Below are 15,616 nucleotides of genomic sequence, written 5' to 3' on the forward strand. Positions count from 1 at the left end.
AGGCTTGCTCTCGTGCGCAGGCGCAGGCTCGGGAGGCGGGCGCGCGGGCGCAAGTGGCCCGGTTGTCATGACAGCGGGGCTGCGTCCCGGGCGCTGGGTGGAGGCGGCCCGGGCTGCTTCTCGGCTGCCACCGCAGCCTGGGGTTGAGGCGGCCGGAGCCGGGGACGGCGACGGCGGCGCCCCCCGAACTCCGCCAGAGGGAGCGACGGCCCGCGCGGGACCGTAGAACGTCGGCCGCGCTCCACCCCCCGCGCGCCCCGGGCGGCAGCGCCGAGCTCTCGCGTCTCCGCAGGTACCCGCCGGGACTCCCGTCCGCGCCGCGCCGGCAGCCGCAGGCCAGCGGGGTCCTGCCCGGGCCTGCGGGAGCACCGGCGCCGCCCGCCCCGGCGGCCTTTCCTCCGCCGGCGCTCGCTGCACGCGGAGCGGACCGGGCCGGGCCGGTTGCCGAGGATGGAAGAACGTGGTTCTGGCCCTGCATAGGTTGAACTTGGGCCTTGGCGAGGGGCGGGAGAGCTTACTTACTAAGTGTCAGATTTCTCCGAAGCCCCTTCAGTCTTACAATTATTTGACTCAAAGTTGTTATTTTATTGTGTAATTTTTAAAAGAAACGAAAAGAAATTGTTTCCTAGCACAGCCTTTGGAAGTCGCTAAATTGAGTTTCATCTAATTTGTAGCTTATCGTGCCGGCTGGAGGTTAAGTATAGGGAGCAGGAGCGTCACCGGCCTGGGGAGAAGTGTCAACTGGCACTTGCTGGGCTGCTCATTCCTGTCTCTGGGGCTGCAGTGTCTGGTGAAGATCAGCCAGTACCACAGAGCAGGGTTCTGTCAAAGTCCGTGGTGGCTCTTACAGAGCCTAGCAGCGTCTCATGTGACACTTGAATGTTTATGCAGAGATCTTCAGGCTTTTCAGATGCCCACACTGAGGCTGCAACATCCCTTCAAGTGCTGGTGCTTTCCTCCTGCCTGTTTCTCCAGGGCCAGTACTTTGTTTGGATTTATTGGGGTACCATGGTAAAGTGGAGGTACTCTTGTATTTGGACTTAAAGGTCCAATGTGTGAGTCTAGGTGCTGTCACAGAGTGTATTAATTAAGATCAGTGACACGGTGCCACACGGCCAACACAGCTCAGTAGGCACCTTCCAGGTGGTATTGAATCAGGTCAAGGTCAGGTTCACTGAAAGCCATGATAGCAGTCATTTGGCTGGTGTTCTAGATGGCCTATGAGCCAGCCAGCTGTGCGTCTTTTACTCCTTGCATCTGAGACTCCTGCTTTCCTCCTGGTTGTACGTTTTTTACACAGCAATTATTATGCTAGTGAATAGGTTGCCTTTCCCCGCTTGTTACTGAGAACTAGTTAACATGGTTCTATTGGTTTCCTAACCCTCCCCCTCCAAAAAAAAAAATGTGTTTGTACCCTAGCAAATAACTTGTTTTTACTGTGAGAAAGTTTCACAAACTGAATGGCTTAAACAATAGAAATTTATTCTGGAGCTTTAGTCTAAATTGGAGTGCCCTCAGGGCCACATCCTCTGAAGACTCTGGAGGATCCTTCCTGTTTTTCCAGCTTCTGATGGTTTCCAGCAGTCCCTGGCACTCTGTGCTGTAGACCCTGCCACGCGCCTGCCCCCGTGGTATTGCCTGATATCCTCACTGTGTGTGTGTGTGTGTGTGTGTGTGTGTTTTGCTGGTTTGCTGTCTTGTAGTGCTGTAGTCAAACCCATGGCCCCGCATGTGCTGGGCAAGAGCTCTACATTGTTTTACACCGTCAGCCCCTTCTCCCTTCTTAAAAAGACCAGTTACATTGGATTGGGTGTACCCTTGGGACTTCATTTTAACTAGGTTACATCTACAGAGACCCTGTTTTGAAATTCGGTCAGATTTACAGGTAGCAAAGGTAGGACTTGAACATGTCTTTGGAGGACACAATTCAGTTCACAGTACAGGTCAAACTTGAATAAATAAATTCAAATTTGGGGGAAAATCTTAAGTGGTACTTTAAGTAAAATCAGAAGTATTTATAAAAAGTGTTTGATAAGGCTGGGATAGTAGAGCTCTTACCTGGCATGTTAAGGCTCTGGGTTCAATTCCCAGCACCACCCCCAAAGAAAAGTGTTACACAGAAAAACTGGACTCTTCCAACATGATGGAGAAATCTAAATGCTTTGTTAATTCTTGCGTACATCATCCAAGTGTGAACTGATACCTCAGGTGTTGTGTTAGTGGATTCCTTAAAAAAGTCTCCCTCTTCTAAACAGCCCAAGCCTGCAGAATGCCCCACAAGATCGGATTCGTCGTGGTCAGCTCTTCTGGACACGAGGATGGCTTCAGTGCCCGAGAACTGATGATCCACGCACCAACTGTCAGTGGGTGGAGGTCTCCAAGGTGAGGCTGGGTGAGGCTGGGCTGGGGGATGCACCAGTTCCTGATCTGCAGATGGATCCCTTTCAGTAACTTGGACATCACGAACCACAGAGTGGTCACAGTGTGCAGCAGTGTGACGTGACTAGTTCTGTGATGGGATTCCTTTCCTTTTTGTTTACGTTTATTTGCTGGCCTGGCTGAGTGTGATCCCACACACCTGTAATCCCAGCAACCTGGGAGACGGGAGGAGTGCACTTTCAAGGCCAGCCTTGGTAACTTGGAGAGACCTTGTCTTAAAATTAAATCAAAAAAAGGGCTGCATGGTCATAACTCAGTGGTAGAGCACCCCTAATTTTAGTCCTCAGCACCAAAGGGGGAAAAAAAAAGATATGCTGGCCCTTTCCCTTCTACCATTAGCCCACACTCAGGAAGTGAGCAACTACAGAAGAGAAAGCAGAGCTGCGTCACCACTGACCCTCTCCTACCACATGCTGGGTGATGCATTCTCATCCCTTTTCTGAGCAAAGGCTGTGTTTGCACACTTTTTTGGTCTTGTGGTTAGGCACCTACAGGGAAAGATTTTTGCCTCTAATTGCTTTTATGTGACAACAGGTTTCAGCCAGGGTCTCTTTCAAATTTCTCTTGAACATTTGTACATGTTTATAAGAATGTTTATTATTTGAGTGTGTGTCTTACATTGTTTTGAAGCATCTGCTTGGTTCAAGAGGCCTGTGTTTTTCACCAGCACACCACCTAGCTGTGCTGAGCAGGCTCCATGGACCTGCTTAATGCTCAATACCTCCAGGGTCCTTGTCTCTGTTTCAATCCACAGGAATCTAACTGAAAAACCTGTAAATATGTAGGGCATTTGCAATTCAATCATATTGTTGTGTCCTGCTGAAAACTGAATGTAAATCACATTTAAAATTAAATTTTATTTTCCTCTTTGATTTCTTAGGGTACCCAAAAAACAGGCTCACTTTCCCTGCCCAAGTCCTGAGGGAGTTGAAATTAAATAGAGCAAAGCAGGTAGGGATGCAAAAGCACCCAATTGCTGATGGCACTGAGGGCAGAAATATATTGTGAAGCCCAAGGCAGGAGGGCGGGAGAAGCACCCGCCAGTAGCCTCACCTCCACTTCCCAGGGTTCCCTGATGGAGAGTGCGAGGGAACCTCCCTTACCCTTCCACAGAGGTCCTGTCGCTGACTGCTTTTGTTCAGTGTGTGTTTATCTATCTATCTATCTATTTTAGTTGTAGGTGGATACAATGTATTTTATTTTTATGTGGTGCTGAGGATCGAACCCAGTGCCTCGCGCTTGCCAGGAGAGTGTTCTACCTCTGAACCACAGCCCCAGCCCTGTTCGGTGATTTTACGTACTTTAAGGTTTTCAAATAAATAGTTACCCTGTTGGTAATATTTATAACAATAACACTAATATGAAGCCTATGATGCCTTTGTATAGTGACGTAGTAGTGTTTTTTATTTTGCTATTGTTTTTGTTGTTGTTACTGGGGATTGACCAGCACTCACATCAGGGGTGCTCTACCACTGAGCTATATCCCCAGTCCTTTTTTATTTTTGAGACAGGGTCTTGCTAAGTTGCTGAGGGTCTTGCCAAGTTACCCGGCTGGCCTTGAACTTGCAATCCTCCTGTCTCGGCCTCCCGAGCCTCTGGAATGTCAGTTGTGCCTCACCATGCCTCGTGGCTTGGTATTTCTTTTGGGGCATGTTAGTAATGTACTTTCAGAAGAAAGGAGACATGTTCCAAAGGAAATAATGTGTGTACTCCTGGTCACCACACAGACTGTCCCAAAGTCAAGCACATGGCAAGAAGGCAAAAGAAAATATCTTCCAGCCAGGAGTCCTGAAGACAGGACCAGACACTCTGTCACCACCACTACAGAAAGTGTGTTCAGGGGCAGCTAATGGCAGGTGGAGGGATGCCCCACTGCGGTCTCCAGGGAGCAGGAAACGTACCACAGCTCCTTGCCGGCCTGGGCTCTCCAGCAGTGTCACAGAGGATACCTGGTAGAAGCTCGTGGATGAGGCCTGGACCCTGGGGTGGGTGGGGAGGTGGGGTCAGCATTTGTTTTCCACATCACACTCCAGGCCTTTAGATGTCTGTGTGGAGCTGTGGCTCTCCCACTGGGTGTGGGTCACTCAGGGTGGTGTCCGGGCAAGGCTCCCTCGTGAACAGGACCTTTCAAACTCATGGCTGAGGACCAGGGGAGGGAGCTAAGGAGGTAGGAGGACTAGAAAGGGGTAGCATCAAGGACACTGGAGCCAAGTAGAGGGTTTGAGCAATGTGGGCAACTGTGTAGCAGAGCAAGGTCACAGCCGAGGAGGAGACATGGCACTTGGCTTTAAGAAGTCCATGGTGGCCTTCATCCGGTGACCTGTGGGCAGTGGCACAGGGGAAGGGTTTGAGAAAGTGGTGGTGGCTTCAGGCAGCATGACATTTGGAAAGAATGGGAAACCCCTGAAGAGGGACACCGAGTCATTGGATATGCTCTTGAGCTGGGACTTTCTGGACTGTGTGTGTGCTGTGAGTGCTGGTCAGGAGAACAGGCTCTGCTGCTATGGGCCAGTGGGCCTGAGGGCACCCGGCAGGAAGCTGCTGCGCTGGGCAGCAGAGCCTGCCGTGTGTGTTTCCTGGGTGAGGTGCGGGGCTGCCACACATCCAGAAGCACACCCGCAGGGCACTGGACACACTCCCGACCACCCCATCCCTCAACTCATGGGCCTGGGGACCTCCACGGTCCTGTTACCACATGCTTGTTAGCTAATGTAGGTCCTTCTGCCGCCATCCTGGCCGTGCAGTACCTGAAAGTCGGTGCTGGCTGACACGGTTCTCTAATCCCTTCTCGCTGCCTAGTGTCTTGTGTACTTCTGAGCAAAATTAGAAGCACCCAGCCTGGCTTCTCCGAGAGCATGGTGCACTTGTGGCAGGTCCTCAGATTCCGTGAACAAGTTGACGAAAGGTTTATTCTAGCTCACAGAGGTTTCGGTCTGTGGCCACTCAGCCTACTGCTCGGGGCCTGTGATGGGGCAGGGAAAAGCCCAGGCTGGAGGAGCCTGTCCAGCTCCCGGAGGCCAGGGAAGCAGAGGCTGGACTCCAGTGTGCCCTCCAAGTCCCTTCTGAAGGTTCCATGCCTGCACAGGCCGTCACCAGGGGGTTTATCAAGTACTTAGCTCCTGTGGGAAAATCTTGGGCTCTACCTTGCCCACTACTCAGCCCCTTGAGATGGGTTCATCTGTCCCATAGTGAACCTCAGGTCCACTTGAGCTGTGGTTACAGCTGCCAGGAGTCGGGTTTGTGCTGGGTAACTGACAGATGGACCACCCAGGGCCATCCTTTGGCTCTGCCCCAAAAAGCTCCAAGAAGGGCAGAGTGTCACAGCCTCTCCTCTTGCGCCCTGTGGCTTGGCCCCCACAGCTCCATGGGTTCACCTGCTGAGGCTGGCAGCACAGCATCTGGGGACTCTGCAGTCATGGCTCAGAAAAACAAAGATGTCTTTGCTTTCAGATTCTGCCAATTCCCACAAGAAATTGTTCTTCAGATGGTAGAGAGGTGTCGAATAAGAAAGCTGCAGCTGCTTGCACACCAGTACATGATCTCAAGCAAAATCGAGTTCTATATTAGCGAAAGCTTGCCTGAGTATTTTGTACCCTACCAAGCGGAGCGATTTCGCAGACTTGGGTAAGAATGAAATGCAAAATTTTAATGGTGACTTTTAGCCTGACCAAGTCTACCTAAGAGCTCTTAAGAATCAGTGAATTACCCCTTACATTGGGTCCAATGTGGCATTGCCAACACCTGCCAGGGATTGGGTGGGCTGAACCGCCGGGTGATCATATCTCCTGATGCCCACAGCCAGTTGTGCTTTGCAGGTAGAGAGCTTTTCAGAAACACTAACTGGAATCTGGGGCTTTTTCCCAGGCTGCCATCCCAAGCTCAGCTTTTATTTAAGCTTGCTGAGTCCAGCAGGAGCCAGGGGTGGGTTGTTGTTGAGTGGACGCCTTCTCCACTGTGTTGCCTTTCAGCTACGTCTCCCTCTGTGATAACCAGAAGACTGGCTGCAAAGCCCGCGAGCTCAAGTCAGTGTATGTGGACGCCGTGGGGCAGTTTCTCAAGCTGATATTCCACCAGAACCATATCAACAAGTACAACACCTATAACCAGGTGAGCACAGCGCCTCTGCACCTGCAGCTCTGCGCCTGCCTCTGCGCCTGCCCCTGCGCCTGCCCAGGTGTCCTCACTTGCATGTTCAGGCCTCTCTTCTAAGGAAGACCTTTAATGTATGACCGTAGCGCTCTAGATTCAGCTGGAAAGGAATGTAAGAGTGTCCATGGAAGCTTTTGTGTCAGTTGCATGTAGTGGGTTAATATTTTGACAAAAATCACTCCCACCTCTTTCTTTTCCATTCCTTCAGTGTGTCTGCTAGAAAACAATGGCTGTGCAGCCGGCACTGCACCCCTGTGGACAGCACTGTTCTAGATGAACCCTTGCAGCTGACAGGAGACAAACCTCTGGTAGACACTGGGGGCCTGCCTGGGGGCTCTTGGCTCCAGCAGCTGACTCTTAATCCTCTCCCACCCACTCTTTCTTTTGATAAATGAATTAGAAATCAATTGTGTCCAAAGCAGTCTTATTGACAAATAATTACAACATTCCCTGCCCCTCCAAGAATACAAACATTCTTGGGCTGGGTCTGTAGCTCAGTGGTACAGCACTTGCCTAGCATGTGTGAGGCCCTGAGTTTGAGCCTCAGCACCACATAAAAATAAATGAAGGCATTGTCCATCTACTTGAAAAAAATTAAAATAAAAAAAAAAAATACAAGCATTCCAAGAAATCACACCTTGTACCAAGTGAGCAAGTTGGAAGTGCTTACTAGGCTACCGTGGCAGCATGACTTGGCAGGACACTGCGAGAGCCATGCCTGCCTTTCTTTGCTTGCTCCATGTCACCTGCTGTGTTCATAGGTAACACCCTGATTAGGCACTGAGGCCAAAGTGGTTCTCAGCGATGAGGATGGTGATGCGAAAGTGACTCCTCCCCTGCGGTGGAGGATCAGTGACCCGATAACCTCAGCCACATTAATCTCTGTTTTCCTTTCATGGTCTTAAATTTATCATATGGTTATGACCCCTGACCTCAACCTTGAGTTTATTATAGGCTGTGATGACTTCGGGAGTGTTTAGCTACTATTGTTTTAACATGCTTTAAACAGTTGAAATAGGCACTTGGGTAAGCATTTGAATACTAATTTATGTAATTTACTTGAAAATGGATGATGTTGAGCTGGGCCTGTAACCCCAGCGACAATCATGCTGAGGCAAGAGGATGGATTGCTAATTCAAAGCAAGCCTCAGCAATTTAGCAAGACCCTAAACAATTTAACAACTCTGTCTCAAAATAAAAAATAAAAGAGGCTAAAGAAGTGGCTCAGTGGTTAAGCACCCCTGGGTTCAATCCTTTGTATGAACAACAACAACAAAAACACAATGTCCTGTATGTTAGCGTAACACTTCATGGTTTACACACTTTGGTATGTGTCATCTCCCCATTTGATAACAGTGTAAGTCAGAATTTGTTATAAAGGGCTGAAGGCCTCTTAAACTTATTTTATGCTTATTTCTGTTTACTTAACTTCTCCTTAGGTTGCTTTGGTTGCAGTAAATATCATTGGAGACCCTGCAGATTTTGGTGATGAAAGCAATATTGTAAGTTTGAGCCATTTAATTCCTAAGAAAGAATATGTATTTCTAATGGGATCATTTATTTTCATTGCAGAAAGTATCATTTTCAAAGTATTTATAAATATAGCGAATCGTTGTCAGATAATTTCAGCAGCCATAGTCTAATAACCTTTTACTTAAGAATTTTAGCTGTCTCTCCAAAAGAATAGGATTGCCACATCTTGCTGACCTTCCTATCAGATTATCATGAAGTTAGGATTTCATGTTGTGCCTGTGTGCCGAAATCCTAAGCAGACATTTTGCTCCTGAAGACCTCTAGAGAGAAGTTGATTGATCATTATCTTGGGCACAACCCGGAGGATCCAGCCCTAGAGGGGACTTACGCTGGGTAAGTGCCTTCCCCACCTCTTGGCCCTGGCAGGATGCTATCTAGCATGACCTTCCTCAGAGTCACCAGTGTCTCCTTGCTAATGGATTCTGCATTCAGAGGTGTCTAAATGCAGTCTGGAGCTGGATGAGCCCCTGACTGGGTTGTCTCCATGCACAGCAAGAGCAAGGCCATCGGGTTCTTTAGTTCTTTGGGCTGTGGACGTCCAAGACAGGCTGAGGCCCCTACAGTGCATTGTTGTTGAGCTCGTCCTCTGTCCTTTGACATTTCACTGGCACAGGCAAATTCAAAGACACTATTTGGCCCAAATTATCAATCACTCAAGACTTTATTTTTTGGCTTCTTTAAAATTAAATTCACACCAGGGCAGCTTGGCAGAGCGGCTTTACAGCACCCCCTCCCTGTTGGGTCACTCTTCACAGTGACAGTTGAGTACGCTTTACTTTTGCTGTCCCTCTTTTTTCCCCCTCACAGTGGGAAGACCCTGGTGGGTCAAGAGTCGGGGAGCTGAAGAGCCTCCCACAGCTGCCCACCTGCTGCGTCCGTCACCTTCTCTTTCCCAGCTGCATCTTTGGGCACACAGTGTTTACACAGTGTTTATGAGAGCATAGGGCCCTGTCCCAAAGATGCCCCAGTCTAAAGAGAAAAGGAATTCAAAACAGCACTGGTTCCTCTTCTCTGACAGCAGCTTACCAGTAAAGAAGAGATGAAACATTTTAAATTTTAATAGAAGTTTCAAATCTGTCCATAATTTGGGGGTGTGATTTCACTTCACCTGAGTGTCAGTGGAGTCTGCTAACAGGATGTTGTTAACATTTGAACCATTGCACAAAACATGGAGTAGGCTGTCTGTGCAGGTGCTCGGGAGCCGTTTGCCGCCGGCCAGCTCTGTGCCCAGGCAGCGGCCCCCTTCCCCAGAGCCCTCCCATCTCCAAGGGCTGCAGCCTGAGGGGATCAGGTGGAGGAGGGCTGGGTGTCAGAGAGGCCCCTGATGACTTCTCGGAGCCCTGGCTCCCTGACATAGGAAGTGCCAGATGCAGGGGTGGCTGGCACTTTCTCCAAGACTGCTCATCATGGAGCACCAAGGCTCGCCGGCCACAGCAGCATCCCCTGGAGAGGAACAAGCCCTGCCACATGCATTTCTCCCCTAGGAGGTCTGACTATATCTCTCCACTGGACGACTTGGCTTTTGACATGTACCAAGACCCCGAGGTTGCACAGATCATCCGCAAGTTGGATGAAAGGAAGCGGGAAGCTGTCCAAAGGGAGCGTTATGATCACGCCAAGAAACTGAAGCAGGCTATCGCTGACCTGCAGAAGGTACTGCCTCTGTGAGCCCACTCCTCTGCCGGTGGATGGCCTCTTAGTTATAACAGAGCAGCGGGTTTCTGCCAGCTGTGGGTTGGCATGGGGTCTAAGGTCTTCTCCAGGGAGAGGTAAGGAGGGATGAGCACTTTGAGGATACACGTGGCCGCCACTGTGCTGAGCAGGACCCTTGCTACTGCCAGAAGTGGTAGAGGACGTGCTCAGAAGCTCGGGTGGATTTCTGGCTTTATCAGGCACCAGGACAGCAGTGCGCAGCGCTGCTGTTGCAGAGAGTGTGGCCTTTCCCATTTCTGCGCTGACCCCTCCCCGCACACCTCACACTCAGTCTCTGCCTCGTGAGCTCCCCTCCAGCTGTGGTCTTTGCAGACGTGGTTTGAAGCAGCAGACACCCTGTGCTGCAGGTGGGCGAGCGTCTGGGGCGATACGAGGTGGAGAAGCGCTGTGCGGTGGAGAAGGAGGACTATGACCTAGCCAAGGAGAAGAAGCAGCAGATGGCCTGCTACCGCGCACAGGTGTACGAGCAGCTGGAGCTGCACGGCCTCCTGCACGGCGAGCTGGAGGTCAGCAGGGCGGGGCACCGACTGGGCAGGGCGACAGGCTCTGGGTAGTGACAGGACCCTCAAGGAGTCACCCAGAGGAGGCGGGAGCCAGCGGGGGGTGGAGGGATGGGCACTGCCCTCTCCAGCAAGCCCCTCACCCAGCCCCCTCTGCTCACGTGCAAGGCGTGGTGGCTTTCCCGCCTGCCCCGCCCGAGAGAAGGAGAAGGTTCCGAGTGCACCTGTGGCCCCGGTGGGTGGTGCCCTGCCTCTGGCACAGCTCAGACAGGCAGGTAGGCACCCGTACAGCAGGTGAGGAAACAGGCCCTGAGAGCCACAGGACAGTGGAGAGCACAGGCTGCCTGGGTCTCACCTGGGCCCTCCCTTCTGGCCGCTGACCTCAGACTGATGCTGGCCAGCATTGCCTCCACGTCCCAGCAGGGTGAAGTGGAGAGCACAGTGAGATGCCCAGTCTGTGGCCCTGGGCACCATGCCCAGGTGAGGTGACTGCAGGTTGGTTATGCCCTTTACGGTTGTGCAGGGTCCCCTGACCCTCAGGGAATAGTAGTGCCTGGTTCTGAGCACAGGCCTGCTCAGGCTCAACCAGTGCCTCCTGCCATGGTCGGCTTCTCCACAAGTGAACAAACCCGTTCACAGCGGGACTTGGGTGTACACGGTGGCTCTGTGTCCAGCACCTGAGGAGAGCACGGCAGGGAAGCCTCGCGACTTGGGCCCGAGTAGGAAGCTTTCCTTTGAGATGTGCCATGCTGAGGACCCTCTCCCAGCACAGCCTTCCTCCAGTCACTCACCTGGGGACAAGATGGTAGCTCCATGGCATTTGAGATGCAATGTCCCTTCCTTTCCCCCAGATGCGGAGGCCCCTGGACTTGCCCCTCCAGCCCCTGGATCATTTCAGCAGTCCTCACCACCGAAAGCCAGCCCCCTCACTGCCACAGCCAGAAGAGGTGGCCCCCGAAAGCCAGCTTGCCCACCAGCTTCTTCAGGAGAAGCCTTCCTCGAGCCCCCTGGCTCCTCCTCCGCGGCACACTGCAGTAGAACAGCTGCTGCCTGCCGGGGGCCCGCCTCCAAGGAGCAACGTGGGTAGCTCTGTTTACTTTGGTACTGTTTATGCCACAGGTGTTTTACTAACCACCACGCTGTGTCAGGCGTGGTCCAGTGCAGGAGAGGCAGGCACGCCGCACATGGCCAAGCCCCTCCCAAAGTTCTGCCACGGACACAAGGGCTAAGGCCAGAGCGCCACAGTAGCAGGAGCCAAGGAGCCACACCCTTGGGAGGCACCGTCCGCAGTCAGCCTGCAGCCCCCTCCTGTCCTGTCCCTTACCTGTGTTCTCACACGTCCTTCCGCCTCTGAGCCACTGCTTTCTGTATAAAGACAAAAACACTTTCTTAAAGCATCGACCAAAGAGTAAAAAAAAATTCCAAAAAATGCCTAGCACACCAGCAAGCCACCTAGCATGTGATAAAACTCGTGCCTGGCCACCATGCCTGATAGAACTTCCTGTGCTGTGAGTGACCGGACACCTGATTCTTACTGGGCGTAGCTAGCAGCTTAGGAGATCCTGTGGGCCTCAGTCGGTTTGATTCATTGCTGAACTATGTCGAGTCTGTTTCCCACATCACCCCAGGGCTGCGGTCACCAGGTGCCCTGTGCCACCTGAGGGGGAGGGAGTGTCCTATTCTAGCAGCACCCTTGTGTCTACCTGGTTAGATCATCCACAGTCTCCCGCACCAGCCTTGAAGCAGCAGCCAGGGCCAGACTAGGGGTGTGTGGAATGGGCCATCAGGGCCTCCCGGCACTGTGAGGGGACAGAAAGGAAGACACCGCCTCTGCCCCAGAGAGTGCCTGCTGCAGAGGCCACGCGCCACGTCCCTGGGGCTTGACCTTATGTTCTGCTGACTACTTCAGTTTAATATACACAGTGCTCTTCCCGGTTCTATTGCCTCAGTGTCTCATGACTAGATTTGAGGGCATGAGAAACTCGCCCACTGGCGCACTCTCACTCACCATCTTTGTGAGCGCCAGGAGTGGACCGGCAGCCCCACCCACTGCAGTGTCAGCACACACACCTCTTTCTCCCTCTACTCGTCTCCCTTCGTTACCCAAAACTCTGCTACGTTCTTTCTCATTTGGTCATGGGCCTGTCTCCTTATGGGACTGCAAGCAGGGCAGAAGGTCCATCTTGTTCGTTACTGTGTGTTCCAAGATGAGTGCCTGGTACAAATTAGGCGCCCCTGAATATTTGCTGGAGCAGTGGGAGAGTGAGATAGGCAGCTGCCTAGCCGGGGTCCTAGGCAAGCAGAGCAAGCCTGTGTAGAGTCTCTGACCTTGGCTGTCTGGGTCAATCCAAGGCCGCTGGATGGTGAGCGGGTTAATAGGCAGGCTGGAGCTGACTTTTCAGCAGTAAACTAAAAAAAGACCAGTGGTCTTGTCAGGAAAAAAAATGCAGTACCTTTCTTGGCTTTCGTAATCTTTGTTGAACTGAAATTGCTACTGGTCAGTAGTAACTGAGGCCAAGTCTGCATTGCTATTTTATGGTAAATTTAGAAAGGACTAGAAGACCTCTTCGAACTGTGCCAGTTACTTCCTGTTTACTGCTGCTCCGATCTGATGATGCTGAAAGTGAGCAAAAGAATACCTTTCTGACACTCGCTCTCCCAGGAGAGCAGGAGGCCATGGGGAGTGTCACTTGGGGTGCTGTCCTCTCTCCTGCAGGTGGACACCCTACCCTATGACGAGCGGCCCCTCCCAGCCCCCCGCAAACAGCAAGCAGAAGTGTTGACAGAACCCGACGTAGGCGAGGCCGACCTGGGCACTGTGCGAAGAGGAGGTGTGGCCGGGGAGCCCGAGCCCCTGAGCGAAAAGGCCCTGAGGGAAGCCAGCTCCGCGGTGGAAGTGTTAGGAGAAACCCTGGTAAAAAGGAGAAACCGCCACACACGTGTGTGTGCACAGGCACACTCACAGTGGAGGGGGGGTCATTGGTGGTGCTGCCGCTGCCGCCAGGAAGCCTGCCCTTCACTCACTCTCAAGGGCTGCGGAGCACGGCTGGGTTCGGGTGTTATGAAAGCATGTTCACCGAAGGTGTGTTTCCTCCTGGTGTTCTCAGAGCTTGCAGGGTGCATCCCTCCTAGGAGCAGCAGCTAATTGCAGTGACAGTGATGGCAGGGAAGAGCCTAGAGCCTCTCCTTGCCTGTCCCTGGCCCACTCCAGAGGGCCCTCTTGGTGGAGTTGGTGTGTTAGCACAGCCTTCCCATCCAAGGAGCTGTTCCCTAAACACACACACTCTACCAGGGACCCGCTACTAGAAAAGGTCCAGAGTATTAAAAGCAGACACGTGCTGCTGCGTTGTGGAGACCTGGAGGGCAGGTGGGTGGATGGAACCTGCCCCCTGAAGCAGGACCAAGCAGGCTCTGTGCCTGGCAGGTTGCCGGTGCCTATTCCAAGACCTGGTCCTGCCGAGAGGATGCGCTGCTTGGTCTGTGCAAGAGGCTGATGGAGGTGCCTGTTGGAACCCTGAAGGAAGACGTGAAGAGCATGCTGAGAGCATCTGTCTTTCTTGTCAGAAGAGCCATGAAGGACATTGTGACCTCGGTGAGTCCCCTCAGCGTGCTGGCCACAGGTGACATGCCACTCCACAGTGGAGCAGAGCAGCTGAGGGGCAGCCTGTCCTTTGTCGTAGGTGACTGGAGTGAAGGCTGTCTGGGAAGATGCAGGGCAGGTGAGGTCTGAGACCACTGCCTCTGCTTCCTCACCCCTCTGCCTGGTGCAGTGCCAGCTCTGCCACAGTCCCCAGCAGTGTGTGCAGAGGCCTGATTGCCACTGCCAGCAAACACGAGACCTGAGGAGCCTGGAATTGTGTTTTCCCAACTCCACGTGGCCTGAAGAACAAGTGCCACAGTGTCACCCTGGCTGCAGCTGTAGACGAGCTGGCCCTCTGGGCCAGGATGTTGGCGAGTGCTCCCTGGCACAGTGAGACGGGAGCAGGGTGGGGTCTTCAGAGAGCAGTTGTTGGTTTCCGTTTTCAGCACTTCAGACAGCGCGTGGGTCTCGGCATGACCCATATAAATCTAGTACTAATAGTGAAGTGTGTGTTTTCTCTTGGAAAATCCAGTTAGAAGAGCTCAACTGTTTTTATCCCATTTCCTAGGTCTTTCAGGCTTCTTTGAAATTACTGAAAATGATGATTACACAGTATATTCCCAAACATCAGCTGAGCAAGCTTGAGACCACCCACTGTGTGGAGAGGACCATTCCTGCCTTGCTTGCCAGGACCGGAGATTCCTCCACCCGCCTGCGCATCATGGCTTCAAATTTTATTCAGGTCTGAACTTTACCATAAAACCTGACATCGTGGTCATGAACACCCCACCGCGTCAAACGTCCCTCCTCTGGGCCAGGTCCTGAGGAAGACTGAGGCGCTGCCTCTCGGTGGAAGGAGTCCAGCACTTTCTCCCTTTCTTTAAAACCTGAAGAGCGCCACAACTAGCTTCATTTAAGAAGTTCAGATTTTCAGAGAAAATGAGGAAAAATAAGTACCATATTATTGATTAGAAAGTAAAAATGAGTCATATGACAGTGGCAAAAGGCCCGCCTTGTTAACACAGCTCAGAATTTGGAGAGGTTTTCATCTTTCAAAAAAATAGGTCAAGTCAAGAGCTTTGTAATGTTTTGAACAACTAATAATAATATTAAAAAAAAAAAAAGGTCAAAATGAGAACATCTTATTGCTTCAGGTTTTTTTTCCACTTGTTTATTGTGAGTTTTTTGGTTTGTTTGTTTTGGGGGTTTTTTGTTTGTTTTTTGCTTTTGCATTTTTTTTGTTTGTTTGTTTTGTTTTTTTTTCCTTAAGAGACAGGGTCTGGCTGTGCAGCCCAGGCTCAAATCCTCCTGCCCCCACCTCCGCACAGCTGGGACAGCCCAGTGTGCTGCTGCGCTGTCCCTCATTCAGTTGTTGTAAGCTGTGTTGACGTGAGCAGGCGAGTGGTGCTGGAATCCTTCCACTTGAGGTGGTCCTCTATGTGTGTGGTGCTGGGACTGAACCCGGGACCTTGTGCATGCGAGCCAAGCACTCTACCAGCTGAGCTCTGTCCCCAGCCCTCAGCCTTTTTTATTCATACGTTTTTACTTTGAGGCAGTCTGTCGCCCAACCCCAGGCTTCCTCAGCCTCCTGAGTCTCTGGGATTGCAGGTGTGGCTGCCGAGCCTGCCAGGATGCCCTGCCGTGGGTGTTGGGTGCAACTGCCCATCCACAGGCCCCTGCAACTGGGGACCTCCTCACCTCT

At 52.0% G+C, this 15,616-nt stretch overlaps 1 protein-coding gene across 2 annotated transcripts in view; it reads left to right on the forward strand.

The window, feature by feature from the left end:
* The first annotated feature begins 50 nt into the window (after window positions 1–50).
* Window positions 51–15,616, forward strand: part of Cep104 (centrosomal protein 104) — a 31,322-nt gene continuing 15,756 nt past the window's right edge. The window contains exons 1-12 of one of the 2 annotated variants that reach the window (XM_046424867.2): window positions 51–292; window positions 2,256–2,382; window positions 5,890–6,063; window positions 6,408–6,546; window positions 8,028–8,090; window positions 8,378–8,454; window positions 9,606–9,774; window positions 10,182–10,340; window positions 11,186–11,413; window positions 13,051–13,248; window positions 13,759–13,926; window positions 14,483–14,656. In XM_046424867.2, coding sequence (XP_046280823.1) covers window positions 2,270–2,382; window positions 5,890–6,063; window positions 6,408–6,546; window positions 8,028–8,090; window positions 8,378–8,454; window positions 9,606–9,774; window positions 10,182–10,340; window positions 11,186–11,413; window positions 13,051–13,248; window positions 13,759–13,926; window positions 14,483–14,656 — 1,662 coding nt within the window. In that variant the 5' untranslated portion in view covers window positions 51–292; window positions 2,256–2,269. The remainder of the gene's footprint in view (window positions 293–2,255; window positions 2,383–5,889; window positions 6,064–6,407; window positions 6,547–8,027; window positions 8,091–8,377; window positions 8,455–9,605; window positions 9,775–10,181; window positions 10,341–11,185; window positions 11,414–13,050; window positions 13,249–13,758; window positions 13,927–14,482; window positions 14,657–15,616) is intronic. The other variant, XM_046424869.2, reaches the window with a different exon arrangement.

The sequence above is a fragment of the Marmota monax genome, unplaced genomic scaffold, assembly GCF_021218885.2.
Source record: "Marmota monax isolate L192 unplaced genomic scaffold, Marmota_monax_Labrador192_F-V1.1 WCK01_AAM20220418_F8-fsc00080, whole genome shotgun sequence".
Taxonomy (NCBI): Eukaryota; Metazoa; Chordata; class Mammalia; order Rodentia; family Sciuridae; genus Marmota; species Marmota monax.